Genomic DNA, 24684 nt, shown 5'->3' with positions numbered 1-24684 from the left:
GACGTAGAACTAACTGGCCAGATAACAAAAAAAAAGTGTTTTGTTTTTTTATAGAAATGTTCTAAATTTTGGGACAATATATTCTGTTAAAGAACACATTTATATACATGTTTAAGCCAGAATGATTTAACATTTAAATACGATTTACCTTCAACTTAAAGGTGATTGTTGAGTGAGAGTTAAAGAGTTTACTGAGTTTGATCAAACCTCTCTAAAGGGACACGGTAGGATTAAGAATGTACCTAGTTACCTGACTTAACCCTCCACCTGCAGGAATGACGGCTGCTATCAGCTCTGCCCCGGTTAGAAAGCATGAGCTCAGACTCTGACTCTATAATCAGCAGCAGGCGGAGTATAAATAGTCCTGATGATGGTCAGCAGCCTGCAGATAAACAACGGCTGCCTTGGAGCTGTTTGTTCCTGAGAACAGCTCATTTGGTTCATGGTGAAGATGAATATTAATCAGATCTATGGAGGCAACACTTTTTAGATAATGGATTTTATGAGTCAAGATTTTCTCAGTTTTACTTATAACAACAGAAAATATTCGAGATGGGTCATTTTTTTCTTAAAATTTGTGCATTTGGTCTTGAATTGAGGAGAAAAAAGAGACATTTTGCCGACTTAACAAGACCATTTACATTTAAAATAAGAAAGCACAATTGAATTGCCTTATTTCAAGTTCATTTCACCTAAAAATCTCATTTTAAGAGTAAAAATCCTCATTCCATTTGAAAACTATCTCATTTACCTACTCACACTAGGGGTAAATACGCTAATTTAAGAAATTTTGACCTATTTCTAGATCGTTTTTCCAGTGAAGAACCTTGGTTCACAGATAATGAAAATTAAAGAGAGGAAATGGCTGGTTGCATGGGGAAGAGATGCAATGCAACAAGTTGGAAGTGTCCAAGGAGACGGGAGAGCAGGAACGAGGATTTTACTAAAGAGGAAAATAAAGATGAGAGGAAATATATAAAGAAACACAGAAAGGAGGGATGGAGAAGAAACATAAAGGGAAGGAATGATGGGAGGTTTAAAGGGAGGAAGTTTGCTGGGGAACCTAAATCATCAGATGGATAGAGATAAAGTTCATACACTGCAAAAAAGATCTAGAAATTGGTAAAAATTTCTGAGATTAAATGTATTTACTCTTAATTTGAGTAGGAAAATGAGATAGTTTGCCGATGGAATGAGTGTTTTATTCTTAAAATAAGAATTTGATAAAAATGTATACGGAAGAGGATTAGGGCCACTGAAAAAAAAAAGTTAACTGATTTTTAAATTTTATTTCAGTTTAACGTGGGAAAAAAAGTCAGAATTCTGAGAAAAAAGTCAGAATTCTGAGAAAAAAGTCAGAATTCTGACTATAACCTCAGAATTCTGACTTTTTTCTCAGAATTCTGACTTTTTTCTCAGAATTCTGACTTTTTTCTCAGAATTCTGACTTTTTTCTTAGAATTCTGACAATAAACAAAGTCAGAATTCTGAGAAAAAAGTCAGAATTCTGAGAAAAAAGTCAGAATTCTGAGAAAAAAGTCAGAATTCTGAGAAAAAAGTCAGAATTCTGAGAAAAAAGTCAGAATTCTGACTTTTTTCCCACGTTAAACTGAAATAAAATTTAGAAAAAATCAGTTAATTTAACTTTTTTTTTTTCCAGTGGCCCTAATCCTCTTCCGTAAATGTACTTAAAAGAAGACAACGCAATTGTTTTTTTCTTATTTTAAATGTAAATTGTCTTGTTTTATTGCCAAACTGTTTCACTTACCTTAAGTAGAAATGTACTTATTTTAAGAAAAAATGACTTATTTAGATTTTTACTCATTTCTAGATCATTTTTCCAGTAAAGATGGAGCCGAATGAGGAAAATAAGCCAAACGACCCGCTATGATGAAAACATGTCCTTATGTTAGAACGGCCTAGTCAAAGTACAGACCTAAATCTGTGCCAGGAGTTAAAATGTGACGTTCTCTGTCCGGTCTGACCGAGCCGGATGGAAGAAAGGTCGTCTGATCAGCTTTACCTTCATTGATGATCTTCTTGGCAGCGACGGCGGAGGACAGGTGGATGGGCTCCATGAAGATGCTGGCGGCGTCAGAACCAGAAATCAGGGAAAACCTGGAGTCTGAAGCCGTGGAGAAGCTGCAGGAGAATCGTACCATAAACCACACAGAGCTGCTTAGGTTTCTGATGCTTCACCTCCAGCTGGTGAAACCCTGTGGATGGATTCAGAGGTTTCCATCCAGGTGGTTCCTCCTACCTGGGAGACGGGCAGCGCAGGTAATGAGCCTGAACTCCTCGCACCTTCTCCTCTTCCTCCTCCTCTTCACCTCCATCAGGTACGGTCTGGTCGCTGCGCTCTTTGCTTTCCTTAGGCGTCTCCATGGCAACCAGAATCCCTCCTTATCATAAGGAGAGAAAAAAAAACTAAATAAAGAGACCTTTTATCACTTAAAAATCTTTTTTTTTTTACATAAACAATCATAAAAAAGAAATCAATAAATCCTTTTTTAAAAATTTGTAATAATTTGCTGATGAATCGTTTTACCTACAGAAACTTTGAAGCAAAGATCTACATATATTTACATTTTTGTGCTATTTCTTACCGAAGAGGATTAGGACCAATGAAAAAAATTAAATAAACGTTAGCTAATTTTTACATTTTATTACAGCTTGATATCGGAAAAAATTCAGAATTCTGACTTTTTTCTCAGAATTCTGACTTTTTTCTTAGAATTCTGACTTTTTTCTCAGAATTCTGACTTTTTTCTCAGAATTCTGACTTTTTTCTTAGAATTCTGACAATAAACAAAGTCAGAATTCTGAGAAAAAAGTCAGAATTCTGAGATTAAAGTCAGAATTCTGACTTTTTTCTCAGAATTCTGACTTTGTTTATTGTCAGAATTCTAAGAAAAAAGTCAGAATTCTGACTTTTTTCTCAGAATTCTGACTTTTTTCTTAGAATTCTGACTTTTTTCTTAGAATTCTGACAATAAACAAAGTCAGAATTCTGAGAAAAAAGTCAGAATTCTGACTTTAATCTCAGAATTCTGACTTTAATCTCAGAATTCTGACTTTTTTCTCAGAATTCTGACTTTTTTCTTAGAATTCTGACAATAAACAAAGTCAGAATTCTGAGAAAAAAGTCAGAATTCTGAGATTAAAGTCAGAATTCTGAGAAAAAAGTCAGAATTCTGACTTTTTTTCCCACGTTAAACTGAAATAAAATTTAGAAAAAATCAGTTAACTTAACTTTTTTTTTTTCCAGTGGCCCTAATCCTCTTCCGTAAATGTACTTAAAAGAAGACAACGCAATTGTTTTTTTTCTTATTTTAAATGTAAATTGTCTTGTTTTATTGCCAAACTGTTTCACTTACCTTAAGTAGAAATGTACTTATTTTAAGAAAAAATGACTTATTTAGATTTACAGTTTTTTTAGTGTAGAAGCAAAAGGAAAAAAACTAGGAAAGGAAATGAAGGGAAGAAGTGTGCTTAGGAAGCAACGATCAGAGGATGGAGAGGAAAGAAGGAACTCACTGAGGGAGTAAAACTACTCGGATACCTGCAGGCCTGGTGTCGGGTGTCTGAGCGTCCACAGGCCTGGGGGGGGGAGGGGGAGAGGGTCTAAGTTTAGGAAGCAGAGTCAGAGGGGGCCTCGGTCAGCTTCAGAGGAGCCGCTTCATTAAGCTGGAGGTGAGAAACCACTGGAACACACACATCAAGGTAAGGAAAGGGGGGGTCTGCTTGTTTTTGTTCCCGTTCTTTGTTTTCTACCAATCTGATCTGAGATCTGCTGCTCCGGTTCTTCACCTCGGGGTTCCTGCTGCCACAGAGAGGCCTGCAGGGCCCAGGCAGCTGTCAGCGGACAGAAATAGACCTGCTAGAGCCACAAACATCGCAGCCAACGCTCCCTTTATTTCAACTTTACACGTCTATAAGGAACATCTGAGAGGGAAATCTGAAGGAAATCCCTTTATTAAAGAGGAGAAACAGGTCACACCGTGAAAAATCGACATCTGAGTAAGTTTATTTTTTCTCAAAATAAGTAATTTTTCTTGAATGAAGCAGTTAAGTGAGACACTTTGTCAATGGAATAAGGCAAATTACATTAAAAATAAGAAAAAACAACTGCAGCCTCTTATTTCTAATGAATGTCTAATTTTATCCTTATTTTAAAAGTAAAAATCGTCATTCCATTGGCAGGTTATCTTGTTTACCTGCTCAGATTAAGGGTAAATACACTTAATTTAGGAAATATTAACTTATTTCTATATGTTTTTCAAGTGTGTGGAGACAGAGCTGCTACACAGTAAAATCAATCCAGAAATTAGCAAAGAATCCTTAAATTAAGTGTATTTACCATTAATTTGAGCAGGTAAATGTTAGAGATTTACAATGGAATGAGTATTTTTACTCTTAAAATAAGATAATTAGATAATATACACTTGAAATAAGACAATGCAATTGTTTTTTTTCTTATTTTAAATGTAAACTGTCTTGTTCCATTGGCAAAATGTCTCTTTTTTTCTCCTCAATTCAAGAAGAAAAAGCAATTATTTTAAGAATAAATTAATTATCTTGATTTTGATTTTTTCCAGTGTAGACGTCTTAAAATGAGGAAGATTGTTTAAGATCTTTAGTCAAAACAGAGACGAGATAAAGGGAATAAAAAATCTGTTCTATAGATTTATATTTTACTTTTTGATCACTTTTGGAATGATGTTTTTCCACTTTATTGTTTTTGTAATCTTTTATTTTTCAAGGTAACTTTGTATAGAATTATTTGGTATTGTAACAATGTCATTTTTAAGCTTTAAATGATTCTATTTTGTTTATTGCTAATCATCTATACATTTATTTCATTGCATTTATGGTTAATTTATTTAATAGGAAATAACAGAATGAAATAAATACAATCAGTTAAATTCGTTATTTTTTCTTTTTGATTTCCAAAGTTTATTTGTATTGCATGTAGATACTCATGCCATTAAAAAAATTATTTTTTAAATATCCCTTTTTAATGGGTTTTCCATTTGTTTTAACGATTTATTTATACTTCAACTAATTGTTTTTTTTTCTGTATTCAGTGATCTTGTTTTCTGTATTCGATGTCATTTAAATCTCTTAATATGTTTGTTTTAGCTTGTTAAATATATGGAGAAGTTTCGGAAGAGGATTAGGGCCACTGGAAAAATAAAAAAGTGAATAGATTTTTAAATATTATTTCAGCTTAATATGGGAAAAATTTTAAAAAGTTCTGACTTTAATCTTAGAATTGAGACTTTTTTCTCAGAATTTTGACGTTACACTGGAAAAACGATATAGAAATAAGTAAAAATGTCTTAAATTAAGTGTATTTACCCTTAATTTGAGTAGGTAAATCAGATAGTTTGCCAATGGAATTAGTATTTTTACTCTTAAAAAAAGATATTTAGGTAAAATGCACTTGGAATAAGATAATGCAATTGTGTTTTCTTATTTTAAATGTAAATTGTCTTGTTCCATTGGCAAAATGTCTCTTTTACCTTCTCAATTCCAAAACAAGCACCGTCTATCTCCTGGAGAGGGGGTGGAGTGTGCCGGACACCCCCTCTCGGTACTCCCAGTTTTAATTGCATCTGAGAGCAACACGCAACAACACCACATTCGAGCGGGCGCAGTGAGGATCGGGGTCTTCTCACACCCCTGTTCTCCGGCTGCCGCCTGGAGTCTGGGGCCTGGAGGAAGAGCGGGCCACCTGGTCCGTGGTTTTGGCTGGGGCTGGCTGCGGGGCCTAGGTGGCCTGCTGGTGGCGGGGCTGTCACCTCTGCTCTCCCCAAAGAAGGTTGGATGGAGGGGCATGAAGTGCCTGGTTGAAGGTTTTTTTTTTTTTTTTTTTCGGGGGGGGGGGGCGGTTCTGGGTGGCCGGCGCGGGATGGGTGGGCCCCGGTCCCGGGGGGGGCTCTTGCTGGGGGCGGTCCGGTCCGTGTGCGGGGTGGGGGGCCGGGCTTGAAGCAGGAAAGAGATGGGTTGGTGTGGCGGTGTCGCCGCTCCCCTCCCCTCACATCCGGATTTTAGGTTCACTTATGGGGTCATCCGATAGTCCCGGGACCGACCACCGGTGTCACCGGGTTTTTGGTCCTGGTATTATTGGATGTGAGTGTTATGTGTGAATGTGTGTCCGCGTTGTTATTTTCTTTATTTATTATTATTATTATTTTATTCAATTTTTTTTTTTTCCTGTGGTACGAGTGGGGGCACTAGGGAGGGGAGGCATGATTGAGATGGTGTGTTTTTTATTTTTTTATTTTTTTTTTCTCCCAGGTTGGGGTCTCAACCGCACCCTCTCCCAAATACATCTCAAGTCTCCGCTAAGTGCGGAGCCCATTCCCCCCGTCCTGCTCTCCCTCCGCTGGCTGGCGTCGGGGCTCACCGGTGCGCTGGTGGAGCTGGGGGTCTGGGGGTGGATGCCCGGGGGACTGCTGGCTCATTCCTGGCGGCCTCTCCGCTGGCCCCGGCCGGCCGGGGCTTTGCTGGGGCTCCTGTCTGGGGATCGGGTGCCCTTGGGGCCTCGGATCCCTCGGGCCTGGGACTGGATCCGCTTCGGGGTGGGGCTGGCTGTTGTTCGGGGATTTTCGGGGTCGGTGCCGGTGCCTTCGCTACGATGCCGGTTCCTGGGCGGTGTTTCTTTCCTATGCCGGTTCTGTGGTATCGGTTCGGGGGGGGGGGGAGCTGCACGGCATGGTGGGGTGAGGGTCTTGGGTCCTGTTTTGGGCTCCGGTTTTTCCGCTCGCACTTCTCCTCTTGCCTATTTATTTTAATTGTAATTATTTATTTATTAATTAATTTATTTACCTATTTATTTATTTATTTTGTATTTATTTATTTATGTTTTTTTTTCATTTCTCTTCCTCGGTGGGGGGGAGCGGTTGCGGGCGGGACGGTGTCTGGTGTCCGCTGTTGCATTGTGGGGGCTCCTTTTTTTTTTTTTTTTTTTTTTGGGGGGGGTTTGGCATGTCTGTTTTCTCGGGGGGCGGGCGGGCCTGCTGGGTGGGGGTCCTGCTGGCGGCGCGCCGCTGGTGTGTGGGGGTCCGGGCGGCTCCGGCGGGGGTGGTGTTGGGGGGCCGGTCTGGGCGGGCTGGCTGGGTGTTCGGGTGGGTTTTCCCTCCTGGAGGCATGGCGGGGCTGCTCTGTTCCCGCTGATCGCGGCGGGTGGGGCTGCGGGGCGGGTGGGGGCTTGGAGTGGCTATGGCCGGCGCGTGGTGGGGGACCGGGGCGGCGGAGCTGCTCTGGCCGCGTGTCAGGGCCTGGTGCGGGCGGCGGGGGGGGGGGCAGCGGACGTGGCTGTGCTGCTTTGGCTTCGTCTGGTGGGGGGGCGGCGCGGTTCGCTCCGCTCTGGCTTTGTGCTGCCCCTCGGGCTGCTGGGGGGGGGTGGTTGCGCCGGCTGCGATCTGCTCTTCTTGCGGTTTTGCGCCGGGCGGCTTTTCTGCTCTCGGGCTGATTCTGTGCGCGGTGTGTTTCGTTGCGCGCTGTTGGCATCGGTCTTGGTGGGGTGGGGCTGCGTTTTTGGCCGGGGGGGCGTTTTGGGGGGGTCCCGCGGCGCTCCCGGCCGGTTCGCGGCGGATGCGCTTGGGCCCCGGCCGCCGGCGGGGCCGCCTGAGTGTTTTCCTGGGTGGTGCGGTCGCGGTGGGTGTTGCGGCCGGTCGCCGGGGCTTGGTGCCGGGGGGCGGGGCGTGTTTCGGTGCTCTGTGGGGCTGGGGCGTTTCGGTCGGCGCCGTGGGGGGGCTGGTGTTCGGTGCCCGGCCCTACTTCGGGGTGGCCGGCTGCCGGCGGGGCCGGCGGACTCGTCCCCGCGGCTCCCCGGGGCGCCGGCATGGCGGCAGCTGGGGGGCTTCTTCATGGCTGTCTCTCCTCCTCCCTTGGTGGGGGTCTGATTTCCGGGGCTGGCCCCGCCTTGGTGCCTTCGCTTCTGGGGTCCCTTTGGGCGCCTGGGGCTTTGGGTCTCCCGGCGCTGGACTCAGTGCTCTGGGGGGGGCGCCTCTACTTTACATGCACAAGTTCACCCTCACAAACAACTACAGGTGCTAGGCTTCAGGTACTTAGAGATTCACTTCCAAACAGAAACCCCCCATTCATATCTTCAGGTAACACAGAGTACATGTCAGACTTAATAATATTACTTTAGCGATAGTTTCAAGGTGTTGCTTTATTGTATATCTCGTACCATGTCTTTTGGTTGTGCTGTTCTTTTTTTCATCTCGTTGCAGGTGATGAAGCAGACTGAAAATGTTTTGTCATTGTCTCCTTCCTATCTCCTCTTTCTTTCATCTTTTGTCCTTTTTTTTCTTTTTCTTTTTCTTTCTTCTTCTGTTTTTCTGCTCTACTTACATTGCAGTGTCCATATAAACTGTAAAACTCCCTGCATAATTATAATAAAGCAATTTATATACATGACACAAGTGGAGCTATATGGCAATTGCGATACCGCTACACTTGTGAAAGTAAAATCTGTTGGGCTCCTTTTGGCATCAAGACAATTATTCTTATTGCCACATTGCCAGACAGGACACTGTAAAAAAAAAACAAATGCACTTATTTTAAGAAAAAATGAATTATCTAGATGTAGATTTTTTCCAGTGTAATCTCAGGATTCTCACTGTAATGTTAGAATTCTGACTAAATTCTGTCAGCTAACAAACATGTTAGCATCAAGCCGTAGCCATGTCTGTTTTAGAGACTAGCTCTCTTGTTTTAACCACCTTCTGCTCTTCCTTTAATGACATAGCATCACCAGGGACCCGGTGAAAAGTCAAAATTGAATTACAATGAGATTAGAGTTAGAATTCTGCGATTAAAGTCAGAATTCTGAGAATAAAGTTATAATTCTGAGATTAAAGTCAGAATTTGGGGATCAGAATGGGGATCAGTGCCTCCAAATCCGAGGCCATGGTCTTGAGCCGGAAAAGGGTAGAGTGCCTTCTCCGGGTCAGGGGGGGTGTCCTGCCCCAAGTGGAGGAGTTTAAGTATCTTGGGATCTTGTTCACGAATGAGGGAAGAAGGGAGCGGGAGATCGACAGGCGGATTGGTGCAGCGTCTGCCGTGAAGCGGGCGCTGTACCGGTCCGTCGTGGTGAAGAGAGAGCTGAGTCAAAAAGCGAAGCTCTCGATTTACCGGTCGATCTACGTTCCTACCCTCATCTATGGTCATGAACTCTGGGTCATGACCGAAAGAACGAGATCGCGGATACAAGCGGCCGAAATGGGTTTCCTCCGTAGGGTGGCTGGACTCTCCCTTAGAGATAGGGTGAGAAGCTCGGTCATCCGGGAGGGACTCGGAGTAGAGCCGCTGCTCCTCCACGTCGAGAGGAGCCAGTTGAGGTGGCTCGGGCATCTGTTTAGGATGCCTCCTGGACGCCTCCCTGGTGAGGTGTTCCGGGCACGTCCCACCGGGGGGAGGCCCCGGGGAAGACCCAGGACACGCTGGAGAGACTATGTTTCTCGGCTGGCCTGGGAACGCCTTGGGGTTCCTCCTGAAGAGCTGGAAGAAGTGGAGGAAGATGGATGGATGGATGGATGGATGGATGGATGGATGGATGGATGGATGGATGGATGGATGGATGGATGGATGGATGGATGGATGGATGGATGGATGGATGGATGGAAAGTCAGAATTTTGGTATTAAAGTCAAAATTCTGAGAAAAAAGTCAGAATTCTGAATTTTTTCCGATATCAAGCTGTAATAAAATGTAAAAATTAGCTAACGTTTATTTAATTTTTTTCATTGGTCCTAATCCTCTTCGGTAAGAAATAGCACAAAAATGTAAATATATGTAGATCTTTGCTTCAAAGTTTCTGTAGGTAAAACGATTCATCAGCAAATTATTACAAATTTTTAAAAAAGGATTTATTGATTTCTTTTTTATGATTGTTTATGTAAAAAAAAAAAGATTTTTAAGTGATAAAAGGTCTCTTTATTTAGTTTTTTTTTTCTCTCCTTATGATAAGGAGGGATTCTGGTTGCCATGGAGACGCCTAAGGAAAGCAAAGAGCGCAGCGACCAGACCGTACCTGATGGAGGTGAAGAGGAGGAGGAAGAGGAGAAGGTGCGAGGAGTTCAGGCTCATTACCTGCGCTGCCCGTCTCCCAGGTAGGAGGAACCACCTGGATGGAAACCTCTGAATCCATCCACAGGGTTTCACCAGCTGGAGGTGAAGCATCAGAAACCTAAGCAGCTCTGTGTGGTTTATGGTACGATTCTCCTGCAGCTTCTCCACGGCTTCAGACTCCAGGTTTTCCCTGATTTCTGGTTCTGACGCCGCCAGCATCTTCATGGAGCCCATCCACCTGTCCTCCGCCGTCGCTGCCAAGAAGATCATCAATGAAGGTAAAGCTGATCAGACGACCTTTCTTCCATCCGGCTCGGTCAGACCGGACAGAGAACGTCACATTTTAACTCCTGGCACAGATTTAGGTCTGTACTTTGACTAGGCCGTTCTAACATAAGGACATGTTTTCATCATAGCGGGTCGTTTGGCTTATTTTCCTCATTCGGCTCCATCTTTACTGGAAAAATGATCTAGAAATGAGTAAAAATTCCTTAAATTCAGTGTATTTACCCTTAATTTGAGTATATAGATGAGATAGTTTGCCAGTGGAATGAGTATTTTTACTCTTGAAATAAGATAATTAGATAATATACACTTGAAATTAGAAAATGCAATAGTATTTTCTGATTTTAAATGTACACTGCAAAAAATATAAATCTCAATAAGTTATTTTTTCTTAAAATAAGTGTGTTTTTCCTTGATTTGAGGAGGTAAGTAAGACACTTTGCCAATGGAACAAGACAATTTCCTTTTAAAATAAGAAAAAACTATTTTATCGTCTTATTTCAAGTAAATATTATCTAACTATCTTATTTTAAGAGTGAAAATACTCATTCCATTGGCAAATCATCTTATTTACCTGCTCAAATTAAGGCTAAATATACTTAATTTAAGCCATTTTTTACTTATTTCTGGATTGTTTTTGCAGTGTAAATAGTTTTGTTCCGTTGGCAAAATGTCTCTTTTATCTCCTCAATTCAAGAACAAATGCACTTAATTTAAGAAAAGGTGACTTTTCTAGATTTCTATTCTTTCCAATGTTCCAACCCACCTGTAGCAGAAAAAAGTCCTCCCACATCATGACACTGCCACTACCGTGTTTCACCTAGAGGTTGTGTTTCTAGCTGCTCTTCCTTTCCAGAAATAGTTTTTATTTGTTATAATAATAATAATAATAATAATAATCCATTTTATTTAACAGCGCCTTTTGTTGACACTCAAGGTCACTTTACAAATAATACAAAAAATAAATAAAAAGATGAAAATACGAAATACAGATACAGGAACATAAAAAAAAAACAATCATGGATAGGGTTATCCTATTAAAAATATTTGTCCACACTGTGAAAAATTCTAATCTAAATAAGCTATTTTTGTCCTCAAAATAATTCAATTTTTTCTTGAATTGAAGAGGTAAGTGAGACACTTTGCCAATGGAACGAGACAAAAAGAAAATTATAAATTATCTTATTCCATTGGCAAATTAACTCTCTTATCTGCTAAATTCAAGAAAAAATGCAATTATTTTAAGAAAAATTTACTTAGATTTCAACTTTGTGGCTGCTCCTTTCATCATTTCTGCCCTCGTCCCTCCTGTTACTTTAAGTGGATGCACTCCCGCCGACAGGGGGGGAACAAAGGGGCCATTTGTCCCCGGCCCAGGACATAGGGAGGCTCAGAAAAATAACATCACAGTAACTGTATATATATTTATATATGTATATGTGTATTAGGTATATGTAATTGTTTTCTTTAAATAAGGGCCCATTGAAGGGCCCTGCAAAAAATGTAGATCCAAGTAAATCATTTTATTCTTAAAATAAGTGCATTTTTGTTGAATTAAGCAGGTAAGTGAGACACTTTGCAAATGGAATAAGACAATTTATACGAATAAGAAAAAAATAAGACAGAAAAACCCAACTCCTCTCTCTAATTTTAAGTACCTAGATAATATCTAATGATCTAATTTTAATGGTTAAATTGCTCATTCCATTGGCAAATCATCCTATCTTTGTACTGAAATTAAGGATAAATACACTTATTTTAAGATTTTTTAATTCATTTGCAGAAGGTTTTGCAGTGCACCCTACATAAAATGGTTTGACGGCGAGCTGCAATGTTTAAAGTTCATTTCACTCCAAATGTCAGGTTTTCAGAAGAACAGAAAAACAGAGAAAAAAGAAAGATGAAAGCAAAGGCTTGAGGGATTTTAGGAGTAAATGTTAAAAGTAAACTGAGGATGAGTCAGAAACAGGTCCATTGCAGAACAATGATGCCCACTCAGAGCTAGGTAAGAAGCAATAAGTTTATTATTGGGATTTTTTTTTTTTTTTAGTTTTATTTATTTTTTTTTGGAGGAGGGGCTTTAATGGGTCCCTTTTTAACCCTTTATAGGGCAAGTTACCATTTTAGATCACTTGCAAACCCCTTACAAATGGAGCCCCCCGTCCCTCAGTGAGGTTTAGAAGCACTAGATCTATATCCAGCCATTCAGCAAAGAAGCTGCTACATGGCTGCACATCTGATTTTGGTATTTGACCAATTAGATGAGCCCTTGAATGAAATATTACCTTCTGTAAATTAAGTTGAAAAAAGGTAAAACTTCATTAAAAAGTTAAAAAGTCAAGGAAAAAAAGTAAAAAGCTAATTTAAAAGTCAAGAAAAAAGGTAAAAAATTTAATTAAAAAAGGTAAAAAGTCAAGAAAAAAAAGGTACACTGGAAAAACGATCTAGAAATAAGTAAAAATGTCTTAAATTAAGTGTATTTACCCTTAATTTGAGAAGGTAAATGAAGTAGTTTGCCAACGGAGTGAGTATTTTTACTCTTAAAATAAGATAATTAGATAAAATGCACTTGAAATAAGACAATGCAACTTTTTTTTTTTATTTAAAGTGTAAATTGTCTTGTTCCATTGGCAAAATGTCAATTTTACCTCCTTAATCCAAGAACAAATTCACTTATTTTAAGAAAAAATGACTGATTTAGATTTAGATTTTTTCCAGTGTATAAATTACCTAAAAAGCTAAAAAGTCAGGAAAAAGGAAAAAAGCTAATTAAAAAGTCAAAAAACGTAAAAAGCTCATTAAAAAGTCAGAAAAAGGGTAAAAATCTAATTGAAAATTTTAAAAAGTAAAGTTTAGAAGTTAACAAGCCTAGGTAACAATTATATTTAGGATTACGAACTAAAAAATCTAAGTGCCAGTATCAGCATTAATGCCTGTAAGGTTTCTTTGTGTTTTTCATGAATTTCTTATTGAAGCACTTATTTTTGTTATTTTTCTTAGTATATTCGGGCAAGTTGGCGTTTCTTATTATTACACTGACATTCATTTTTGCCATTAAAATGTTACAAATGTAATAAGGTCTTGTCCTGGATTCCTATAACACTATTGGCTTGAAGCGTGGATTTTTCAAAGGATTTCACTGAGTGGCCTATAAAGGGTTAAAGAAAACAATTACATATACCTTACACTACCTAGCGGATGCTATAGTATAGCATCCGCTAGGTAGTGTAAGGGGGGGAAAAACAGCTTTTCTTTTAGAGAAATACTTGAGCTTAGCACCAAAAGACCAGATGGAAGAAATCGAAATCTAGATAAGTCATTTTTTCTTAAAATAAGTGCATTTGTTCTTGAATTGAGGAGATAAAAGAGAACTTTTTGCCAATGGAACAAGACAATTTACATTTAAAATAAGAAAACACAATTGCATGATCTTATTTCAAGTGCATTTTATCTAATTATTTTATTTTAAGAGTAAAAATACTCATTCCATTGGCAAATCGTTTTATTTGCCTACTCAAATTAAGGGTAAATATACTTAATTGAAGAAATTTTTTACTTATTTCTAGATGGTTTTTACAGTGGAGTGGATGTCCCAGATGTTTGCACTGCAAAAATTAAATAATGAAACTACGGAATAAGTCAACATTTCTCAAATAAAGTGTATTTACCTTTGATTTGAGGAGGTAAATGAGATATTTTTCCTCTTAAAATAAGATAATTGGATAATATGCACTTGAAATGAGAAAATGCAATTGTTTTTTATTGTTTTAAATGTAAATTGTCTTGTTCCATTGGCAAAGTTTCACACTTAGAGTGGAAAAACGATCTAGAAATAAGTAAAAATTTCTCAAATTAAGAGTATTTACCCTTTTTTTGAGTAGGTAAATGAGATGATTTGCCAATTGAGTGAGTATTTTTAATCTTAAAATAAGATATTTAGATAAAATGCACTTAAAATAAGACAATGCAATTGCGTTTTATTGTTTTAAATGTAAATTGTCTTGTTCCATTGTCAAAATGTCTCTTTTACCTTCTCAATTCAAGAACAAATGCACTTATTTTAAGAAAAAATGACTTATTGAGATGTACATATTTTCCAGGGTGCTGTCAGGCCAAGATGTGTCTAAAACTCGCTTCCAGAGGAAGCTAATTCCCTTCCTCTAGATGAACTCAGGCGGCGCAGTAAATCCACACCTCCATCTTTCTGACTCTTCATCCTGCAGGTTGTCAGAGACGTGAGGCTGCAGGGATCAGGCCAGGACAGCAAGGTTTCCTCTCTCCTCATTCACATGCAGAGGGAGGCTTAATTAAATGTCTATATGGTTGGAGCGCTACTCATTCCGCTGGATCCACGATTCCACCCTTCATCTCGTTAGCAGACAGACGAGGACTCGCTCCTCGCCGGAGGAGCAGAGCGACACTAATCGATGAAATTAGCCCCAGCGGCGTATCTCTGAGATCAGCTCCTGTCGCTGCCTTTAGTTGGCAGCTTAATGGACGATCCTTGTTCCATGTGCAGGGCGGGGGGGGGGGGGGGGGGGGGGGGGGGGGGGGGGGGGGGGTCTGTATGAACTGGATGTTTTATTTCAGGGCAGCGGTGTTTTGAAGCAACAGAAACATGTATGCATCTTCTTCAGGGTGACATCCAAAGTGCTTTTATTCCCTCTGGGGTCTAAAGAGGCTGAGTCAGACTGTATGTATTATAGCAGGGGGGTGGGGGGGGCTATATCTTCTTCATAATGGAGACTTTTCCATTTTTCATGTAAGCTTCTGTGCTGCAGGGAGAGTTTAGTGACATTCCTTTTAAATTTCTTCTGCTAAATTCATTTATGATTGTTTTTTAGAGCGATAAACAGACTTTATGGTTGCTGCTTTAGTTTTAGGAGAAAGTGAAACTGATGCACTTCAGCCGTCAGTCTGAGCGCCGCTTTAGATGCAGGAGATTTTTTTTTTGTTTGCAGCTTTGGAGCGTTCAGATGTACGGTAGCAGCCATTGAAAATGGCCTTTCCCAGTCAAACGCCAGCAGATTGGCAGCAAAATCCCCTCCAACTTCCAGCCACTGCAGTGACCCCCTTTTTTTTTTTGACCCCATTTTCTTTTTTTTACTCTGACTCCACCTGTTCACTGAACTACAGCGTCTGATCAGGAGATGGCGCTTCTGTTTAGATCTTAATGTCCACAAATCATGATAGAAAGAATATTTTAGTACAAAGATTGATGTTTGAAAAGGAATTGTTGGGGACAACCAAGGACCCGTCAAGGACCAGTGAAGGTCGAGCCAAGGCATGGCCAAGGACCAGCCAAGGACCAGTGAAGGACCATTCAAGGACCAGTGAAGGTCGAGCCAAGGCATGGCCAAGGACCAGCCAAGGACCAGTGAAGGACCATTCAAGGAACAGTGAAGGACCAGCCAAGGGCCAGTCAAGGCCCAGCAAAGAACCAGCCAAGGACCAGTCAAGGGCCAGTCAAGGCCCAGCAAAGAACCAGCCAAGGACCAGTGAAGGACCATTCAAGGACCAGTGAAGGTCGAGCCAAGGGCCAGTCAAGGCCCAGCAAAGAACCAGCCAAGGACCAGTCAAGGGCCAGTCAAGGCCCAGCAAAGAACCAGCCAAGGACCAGTCAAGGGCCAGCCAAGGACCGGCCAAGGACCAGCAATGGACCAGTCAAGGACCAGCCAAGGGCCAGCCAAGGACTAGCCAAGAACCAGTGAAGGGCCAGCCAAGGACCGGCCAAAGACTGACCAAGGACTGGCCAAGGACCAGCCAAGGACCGGCCAAGGACCAACCAAGGACCAGCCAAGGACCGGCCAAGGACCAACCAAGGACCAGCCAAGGACCAACCAAGGACCAGCCAAGGTCCTTGGTTGGTTGGAGGGTATTTTGCTGGGAGTTGCAGGAGAGTGAGCTTCCATTCAGCTGGCATTTGACTGGGAACGGCCATTTTGAATGGCTGCTAATGTATAGAGTAACATTTACACTCATTTGAAGTGGGACCAAATGTTATCTGAAACAGAGTTATAGTCGACTCTTTAGGTGTTAAATCAAAATTTGATTATCTTAATTCAGCTTCCAGGCTCTCATGCAGGTTTTTATGCAGGAATAAGGAAAACATGATAAATTTAGCAAGTTAGAAAATATGTGATCACACCCGAGCCGATAATAGAGAGCTCCTTATCCGCGTGGATCTTTAAATGGGTTAATAATGGAGTCAGGAAGGGAATGACCAGGATGTCACAAACCTCATCAAAGTACTTTTTATTCCTGACACCTTAAACCACACCTGATCTGCCGGGAGCATTGTGGTTAATCCTCTTTAGAAGCTGATCTGTCGCGGTCGTACGTATAGTCTCAAAAACAACGTTATGATATTCATCCAGCCTGGACTTTGGTGTTATAATCAGATTCTTCAGCCATGTCTGTCTGCTGGTAGCGGTTGGGGAAAAAACCCAATGATTGATGGAAAAACCTTTGAGGTTCATCTTTGTCTGATTCATTGTGCCACATGAAACAGCGCCACAGGTAGATCAAACATTTCCTCAGGTCTGTGTTTCTCTTAGACTTCTCCTGACTTGAAAAGTACTATATAAGTACAGCCCATTTACCGTTGAATCTTTTATAAAGCAAAGTTACCTGCAGTCACATGTGAGGCCATTTGTCAAAAGCCAGGCATACACTGCAATATTTTCAATTGTCGCACACAACTACAGCTAAAACTGTACGATGAAATCGCAGGGTTTAAAGGTTCACAGCTCCCAATGTATGTTCTTACACTGTGTGACCCGACACTGATGCAATCTACCTGAACACACTGTACGTATAAAAACCACACATCAGACTCAGCGCCAAGAGATGGAGCTGGTTGGACTCGTCAATCTGGAAGAAGAACTCTTCATGAGCAGTGCTACAGGTTCTGGTAAATCGGCTCGTAGCTGTGCTTCAATAGCAACACCTCAAACATGTTTGATTTTCTCCCGATCTTACGATTCCTGATGGGAAGGTGATCGTGAGAGGCTAATCCCCCCTTGTTACCTCCTGTATACTACACCATGCATGATCAAATTCTTGAACGTCTGGCGAATTGGCCCAAAAAGGAGAAAAACATTGTACAATGTATTCCCGGCTTAAAGACTGAAGCTTAATTTCTCGGAAAATTGAGCTTAAAAACAAAAAAACAACCAACACCTAGTCAAAGCCGAGGCCCCTAACTGATTAAAAGTCAGTAATTTCATACGCCTTTGGTTTTATTAAGCTACTATTAAGTGAAGTAATGTTGAAGAGAAAAAAAATGGCTAAACATTGTACAAGATGAGAGAGACTCAGAGACCTACTGAGAGTTACCTTTGCTCAGAGGGAATCTGTTGCCCATCATTGGGGAAACAATTTTCACTTACAACTCCAGGAGTTAAATGCTTTGTTACTAGCAAATTAAAGGGATGATTCATAAAGAAACAAGTTGGCGCTCTCTGATAGTTTAAAGGTATTTATCAACCCTCTACCCAGAGCTGCCGCCTCGCGCCATCCGCACGGAGTCCATCCCAGAGTCCATGCTTGAGTCTGCTGAGCAGCTGATGGTGGAGGACCTCTACAACCGAGTCCGTGACATGATTGATGACCGCAGCCCATACAACACTCCCTGTGTGCTGGACATCCAGAGAGCCATGATCCAGGACCGCCTGGAGGCTCCCGCCAACCCCGTGGACGAGGTCTGGCCCAACATCTTCATCGCTGAGAAGTAAGTTGTGAAAACTGGAGAGATTTCCATAAAAAAAGCAAACTAAATTAGATTCGACAATTACAAGATACGTTATGTTTATGGATGTGACCAAAATTTGTTTTAACATTTGCGAAGGAGATAATTTTCTTGGCTTTGGAATCTCTCACGTTCCGTTCTCCCACAAGAATCCAACATGTCTGGACGCTTTCTGCATCCACGTTTTAGGTCTGTTGCAGTCAACAAGGCCCGTATAAAGAGAATGGGCATCACTCACATCCTGAACACGGCTCATGGCACTGGGGTCTACACCAACGAGTCCTTTTACGCCGGCATGAACATCCAGTACAGGGGAATCGAGGTGGATGACTTCCCTGACGCTGACATCGCGACTCACTTCAGACCCACTGCTGAATTCCTGGACGAGGCTTTGCTCACGCACAAAGGTGAGAGTTCAGGGAGTTCAATCCTGACCCTAACGACTCCACTGGAGTCCTTAGAATACATGTTAAGACACTGCAGATTCCCATGAAAGGTATTCAGTGCCTCACTGGTAACATATCTGGGAAGACTCTCAGGCATCTTGGGCATGGTCAAGCTTGAAAAGTTCAGTTTTGTGAACTGCCTTTATTGAACTTTCAAGCATGCCTCACTGGCCTACTTCCAGATGAAAGTCCAAGGTCAGTCAAACGATGATCAGGGGTGGATTTACCATTAGGCAATACTAGGTAGTTGCATAGGGACCCAAGTATGTTTAATACAACTATTCCTTGTTTGCTAAAATGCCATCAAAACGCTTATAATATCAAGTGTGTCTCCGCCCCCCCCGCCCCCCCCCCACCGCCCCCCCTTCAGTGTCCACCATATTGGATCAGTCCATTTGCTGCACATGTTCAGAAAGGTCCAAACAGACAGCAGCAAACCATTTGAAAACAAACCATGCAAAGAGCAGTGTTGCCAACTTAACGCTTTAGTCGCTATATTTAGCCACTTTTCAGACCCCTCTAGCACGGAACTCAATGGGAAAGGAAAGGATTCTGATTTCAACCATTGCGTATATTAGCTGCGACATATAAATCAAGATGCTATGACCGAAAAAAATTTGATTGACAGATGACCGTTGATATATGATTGGATTAAATTTAGGCGTTCAGGCTGACATAGAACGAACTGGCCTGCAGAAGATAACGAAAAAAAAAAACAGATTTTAAGACAGGATTCTTTTTAAGTATACATTTTCTAAATTTTGGGACAATATCGTCTGATAAAGAGTACATTTATATACATGTTTAATTCAGAACAAACAGCAAACAGGGCTAGTGATAATCAAGGTGCTTTATACTAATGTCTGTTGGTCTGTCACATAAAAGCGAAACAAAGTAGATTGACGTTTTTGACAGTAGAGTGACAAAATGCAAAAAAAGTTCAAGGGATTTATTTTATACCATGTAATTAACATTTCATACACTTACTCAAGTTATGGAGCTATAGACTAAAACCACTGAGACGTTTCTCAAGGTAATGTTCTCATTAGGATCAACGTGTCATGTTTGTCTGACAGCCTTTTTTCATTTAAAAGCAGGTAAATGCTTTTCATTCTCAATGTTACTAAACCCTTTAATTCTTTTTGTACTTTGATGGCCTCCTCCAGTTATTTACTTCTCTTTTAAAATGTCTTTCATAACAGTTTTCTTTACTTCAGCCTCTGTACACTGAAGTACGTGTTCATAGATTTCTAAATGAAAAATAAAAAAAAACCACATAACAGAACCCAGCAAAAAAGACAGTAGTTTGTTTGATAATTGGACAAAGAGGCTGTATAAAGATTTCCAAATGATAAAGTTGTAATCAACCATTTCCCAACATTTCCCTCATTCCTAGAATCCAGTTATTAAATAAACTCTTGAAGATGTTTGGGTTTGCAGTGGGATTTTTGTGGGGATTTTGAGGTTGGCAATGGGTTTTTATTTATTCATTCATCTTGCTTTTAGCCCAAGGACAAAATGCAAAGCAATGGTTTCATTATATTCAGCTGAAAGCAGAATCTTAACTGTGTGTTTCCCTGAAAGGCAATCATCATTGATGCGCAAAAGACATCCGGAATAAGTTATCCTTTTATCAATAATGTGCTTTCTTAGAACATTTTATGAGCCTGTAGGTCAGAGTTCCTGGAAAACGATGATGATGTCCAGTGTGGTTAATCATGGGGGCCACCTCAGGAAAAAAAAGTCCCAAATTAGCTGAGGTCTATACATTTCAAAGGTTTCTTTATTTCTTCCATCATGCTTGTTGATCCACAACTAAACGATTCACTGACTTTAAAGGCTCTGATTTAATTGAACAATGTTTTGCCTTGCAGGAAAAGTTCTGGTTGTTTCCATGATGGGCATCAGTCGGCCTGCCATTCTGGTAGCCTCCTACCTGATGATCTTCCAGAACATGACCATCATGGAAGCTCTAACTGCCATACGGAAAAAAAGACCCATCAACCCAAACGAAGGCTTCCTGAAGCAGCTGCGAGAGTTCAATGAGAACCTGACGGAGGAACGCGACGACGATGACGAAACGCTCAGCCAGTGCTCCGTGATCGACGCCCGGACCCGCGCCCGGATCTTTGGCGAAGACGAAGGAGACGACGACGATGAGACGGATAAAGAGGACGAGCAAAGCATGGTGGAGGTTAAAGCTCAGTCCATCATGATGGAGGAGGAGGAGGACGGAGAGAGTGTGATGAGCAGCGTCGCTTCATCTGCGGCCGCTGCGGCACTTCGGAGCGGGATGATCCCGAATGGCATTCAGAGCCAGGAATTGGGTCAAAAGGAAATAGTCCTGCCCGATCAGACTGCTGGGGGAGACGGAGGTCACAATGATGACGATGGCTTGGACAGCATGATGCGCGAGTGGCAGCGCAGAAATGAAAAGTACCAGAGCGATGAGTGGTGGGAGGCCCAGCTTAACGGCGAGGAGGAGGACGGGGACTCTCTCACGGGCGGACGTCCAAAGAAGACGAGGCAAGAAGACAATGATGGGGAGAGTGTCACCAGTGAGGACATAAGAGCCGTTAAAGAGAGATTAAAGTACAGGAATAAGAGAGCATCTTCGGACACAATGTCCACCTCCAGCATCACGAGTTACTCTGATCTTTGGAAGCAGCGTTTGAAAGAGATTGAGGAACAAGCCGCAGCTCGCTATCGCAAAACAGAGGACGACGAAGGCAGCGAGAGCGCAGCTACAGAAGGAGGAAACAAGAACATTGATGATGAAATTGACAGCATCCTCTCAGACACAAGTTCCATGTATAATTTTTGCCGGAAGAATAAGGAAAAGATGACACCTTTGGAGCGGTGGCGTGTCAAGAGGATCCAGTTTGGCTGGAACAAAAAGGACCGTGAGGATGGAGAGAAAAGCTCAGTAGCCGGTGGAGACGAGGAATCTAAGATGGAACCTAAGACTCCGTCTTTCCAGGACGTCAACCTGACAGCGTACCAAGCGTGGAAGCTGCGGCAGCAGAAACGTCTCGGGGAGGAAAACACAGAGGAAATTCTGGAGCTTAGCCGGGGTGAGGACTCTGCCACCATTAAACGACGGCAAAGACGCGAGGAGATTCTGGAGCGTTCCAAGAAAACTTTGGAAGAAAGTCAGTCGGTTTGTGGTTGGGAGGCAGAAAGCTGCGTCAGTGACGGTACCATACCTCTGTCTGCTTTCTGGGCTGGCGCGGGGGTCACAGGACCACAGAACGCTGCCAGTGATGACAATATGTCCATGCTGAGTGGCAGATCGTCCGTCATATCCTCTGTTTCGCAGCCTCGAAGTACAAGGTCCACTCAGTCCGCCGTTCAAGCGGTACCACCAATCCTCCCTGTTCCGACTGTCCAAGGGCCCGGAGGGGAGCCGATGGTAAATCTCGCTAGCATACAGAACTGGATTGCTAATGTTGTGACTGAAACAATCAAGCAGAAGCAAAGCGAGATAAGTCTGCCTCCTCCGTCAAGGGCTGGATCTGAGCTTAGCTTTGGCGGAGCGGCTAGCATGCTGGCAGGCCGTGCCGTGGAGGATGACAAGGCATCTTTGATCAGCGGAGCGTCGTACTCTAGCACTCTTTCAAAGGATCGGGGCAGAGCAACTTCTGTCCTCACAGGCGATGGGTCGAGTAGCATCTCTGGCCTGACTGGACGACGCTCAACTCTGGGAACGGACTTAGGCTCCACTCTTGGCTCCAAGAAAAACAAGATCACCACCACCAGCGTTCCTCTTTTCAGCCTCTTTCAAGACCAAGTCAACCTGGGAAAACTGGACGCCATTGATAAGGAGATTAAGTCTGAAATGAGGGATAAAATGGAAACCTACGAGAAGAAAAAGATCCTGGAGGACAACAGACGCAGCACTCTGTACAAGAAAAAGAAAGCAAAGGAAGACGAAGACGAGGAACAGGAAAGAAAGAGGAAGGAGGAGGAGTTTCTTGAAGAAACAATGAAAAAAGAGAAACCAAAAAGAAGTTTTGGCCTTTCTGGCTGCCTTAATCTAAACCCAGCTTTAGAAAAAGACAGGAATACAAGTGTTGACGACTGGCTGAAAAGTGTAAGACCTCCCCCAAAGACATTATCATCCGCTGCAGAAGCTGATTCGTCTCAGGATCCGTACGATGATCTCGAAGCCTCTGCTTCCGAATTTGACTTCTCGAGTCACAGAGGCTCATGTTCTGTTGAAGAAGACGAGGAGGAGACATATGGCTCAATATCCAGATATCAGTCCAGGTTCCAAGAAAATCAATCAAGGGAAGATACAGGCTACTCCTGCAACGGGTTAACCCAATCCCACAGCTACAGCCGAGGAGGCCGATCTTATGGAGCTTATGAGGAGAGCGAAGAGGGAACACAGAGCTTTTTATCCAACAGGAGATTCGTCCATCATTCACGATACGCCAGCAGCGAGACGGAAGGAAGAAGACGAAGGCAAGAGGAGGGTAGCGAAGATGAGGAAGATGATGTTGCAACATTCATCGCTCAAACTAGACAAAGGATCAGGGCTCGGGCTGCAGCGGAGGCTGAGGACGACGAGGTCCTGGCAGCATGGAAGGCACAGCAGGACGCAAAGTCCCAGCGCAGAGTGTTAGGAGATCAAGAATAAGAGATTTAATTTCAAAACTTTGTGACAAAATAAACTGTTTGGCGTTTCTGTCACCAATAGAAGGATGCTCTGGAATAATTCAAAGGTATTGGACTCGTTTTCTCTCTTTGGTTTAAAAAGTTTGAATGTTTTAAATGTCTGCACTGTCGCCATCTACTGGCCACATTTAGGTATCTCAAGATAGGCTTTATTTTCCTCTACTGTAATTGTAATTTTGAAGCAAAGAAAAATATAATTTAAAGAAAGTCTGGATTAAAGAAGGATAGATTATTAAAGATGAATTTATCTACACTATATTGCCAAAAGTATTTGCTCACCCATCCAAATTATTGGAATCAGGTGTTCCAATCACTTCCATGGCCACAGGTGTATAAATTCAAGCACCTAGGCATGCAGACTGTTTTTACAAACATTTGTGAAAGAATGGGTCGCTCTCAGGAGCTCAGTGAATTCCAGCGTGGAACTGTGATAGGATGCCACCTGTGCAACAAATCCAGTCGTGAAATTTCCTCGCTCCTAAATATTCCACAGTCAACTGTCAGCTGTATTATAAGAAAATGGAAGTGTTTGGGAACGACAGCAACTCAGCCACGAAGTGGTAGGCCACGTAAACTGACGGAGCGGGGTCAGCGGATGCTGACGCGCATAGTGCGAAGAGGTCGCCAACTTTCTGCAGAGTCAATCACTACAGACCTCCAAACTTCATGTGGCCTTCAGATTAGCTCAAGAACAGTGCGCAGAGAGCTTCATGGAATGGGTTTCCATGGTCGAGCAGCTGCATCCAAGCCATACATCACCAAGTGCAATGCAAAGCGTCGGATGCGGTGGTGTAAAGCACGCCGCCACTGGACTCTAGAGCAGTGGAGACGCGTTCTCTGGAGTGACGAATCGCGCTTCTCCATCTGGCAATCTGATGGACGGGTCTGGGTTTGGCGGTTGCCAGGAGAACGGTACTTGTCTGACTGCATTGTGCCAAGTGTAAAGTTTGGTGGAGGGGGGATTATGGTGTGAGGTTGTTTTTCAGGAGCTGGGCTTGGCCCCTTAGTTCCAGTGAAAGGAACTCTGAATGCTTCAGCATACCAAGACATTTTGGACAATTCCATGCTCCCAACTTTGTGGGAACAGTTTGGAGCTGGCCCCTTCCTCTTCCAACATGACTGTGCACCAGTGCACAAAGCAAGGTCCATAAAGACATGGATGACAGAGTCTGGTGTGGATGAACTTGACTGGCCTGCACAGAGTCCTGACCTCAACCCGATAGAACACCTTTGGGATGAATTAGAGCGGAGACTGAGAGCCAGGCCTTCTCGTCCAACATCAGTGTGCGACCTCACAAATGCGCTTCTGGAAGAATGGTCAAAAATTCCCATAAACACACTCCTAAACCTTGTGGACAGCCTTCCCAGAAGAGTTGAAGCTGTTCTAGCTGCAAAGGGTGGACCGACGTCATATTGAACCCTATGGATTAGGAACGGG

The 24684-nt window shown here is 42.4% G+C and overlaps 2 protein-coding genes across 4 annotated transcripts; one reads left to right on the top strand and one right to left on the bottom strand.

Moving 5' to 3' along the window:
- Window positions 1-1898: 1898 nt before the first annotated feature.
- LOC119794637 (serine/threonine/tyrosine-interacting-like protein 2) lies at window positions 1899-2404 on the bottom strand. Its single transcript, XM_038302266.1, has 2 exons — window positions 2261-2404; window positions 1899-2142 (listed from the first exon to the last, which is right to left on the bottom strand). Exons 1-2 carry the CDS (start codon window positions 2383-2385, stop codon window positions 1920-1922), a joined length of 348 nt encoding a protein of 115 aa, XP_038158194.1. The 5' UTR covers window positions 2386-2404; the 3' UTR covers window positions 1899-1919.
- Window positions 2405-3594: 1190 nt separating this feature from the next.
- On the top strand, window positions 3595-23491 carry dusp27 (dual specificity phosphatase 27). Of its 3 annotated transcripts, XM_038302295.1 has the most exons (7): window positions 3599-3723; window positions 3833-4020; window positions 9985-10126; window positions 10245-10363; window positions 17871-18102; window positions 18310-18527; window positions 20441-23491. In XM_038302295.1, the coding sequence occupies exons 3-7, from the start codon at window positions 10002-10004 to the stop codon at window positions 23206-23208; spliced, it is 3462 nt and encodes a 1153-aa protein (XP_038158223.1). In that variant the 5' UTR covers window positions 3599-3723; window positions 3833-4020; window positions 9985-10001; the 3' UTR covers window positions 23209-23491. The 3 variants fall into 3 exon arrangements, with proteins under 3 accessions (XP_038158222.1, XP_038158223.1, XP_038158224.1); XM_038302294.1 differs by lacking the exon at window positions 3833-4020 and having other exon boundaries at window positions 3595-3723; XM_038302296.1 differs by lacking the exon at window positions 3833-4020 and having other exon boundaries at window positions 3619-3693.
- Window positions 23492-24684: the final 1193 nt, after the last annotated feature.

Source organism: Cyprinodon tularosa, unplaced genomic scaffold (genome assembly GCF_016077235.1).
Source record: "Cyprinodon tularosa strain WSP-4 unplaced genomic scaffold, ASM1607723v1 ctg486, whole genome shotgun sequence".
Lineage (NCBI taxonomy): Eukaryota > Metazoa > Chordata > Actinopteri > Cyprinodontiformes > Cyprinodontidae > Cyprinodon > Cyprinodon tularosa.
Note: the sequence above shows the minus strand (reverse complement) of the source record. Positions and strands in the feature narration are given on the sequence as shown.

Excerpts from the sequence above, each read along its gene's own strand:
- LOC119794637 (XM_038302266.1), bottom strand. The coding sequence starts at position 2,385 with ATGGAGACGCCTAAGGAAAGCAAAGAGCGCAGCGACCAGACCGTACCT. Across the intron at positions 2,143-2,260 it reads CTGCGCTGCCCGTCTCCCAG|CTTCTCCACGGCTTCAGACT; the intron begins GTAGGAGGAACC and ends ATTCTCCTGCAG.
- dusp27 (XM_038302294.1), top strand. The coding sequence starts at position 10,002 with ATGGAGACGCCTAAGGAAAGCAAAGAGCGCAGCGACCAGACCGTACCT. Across the intron at positions 10,364-17,870 it reads CAAGAAGATCATCAATGAAG|AGCTGCCGCCTCGCGCCATC; the intron begins GTAAAGCTGATC and ends CCCTCTACCCAG. Across the intron at positions 18,103-18,309 it reads AACATCTTCATCGCTGAGAA|GTCTGTTGCAGTCAACAAGG; the intron begins GTAAGTTGTGAA and ends TCCACGTTTTAG.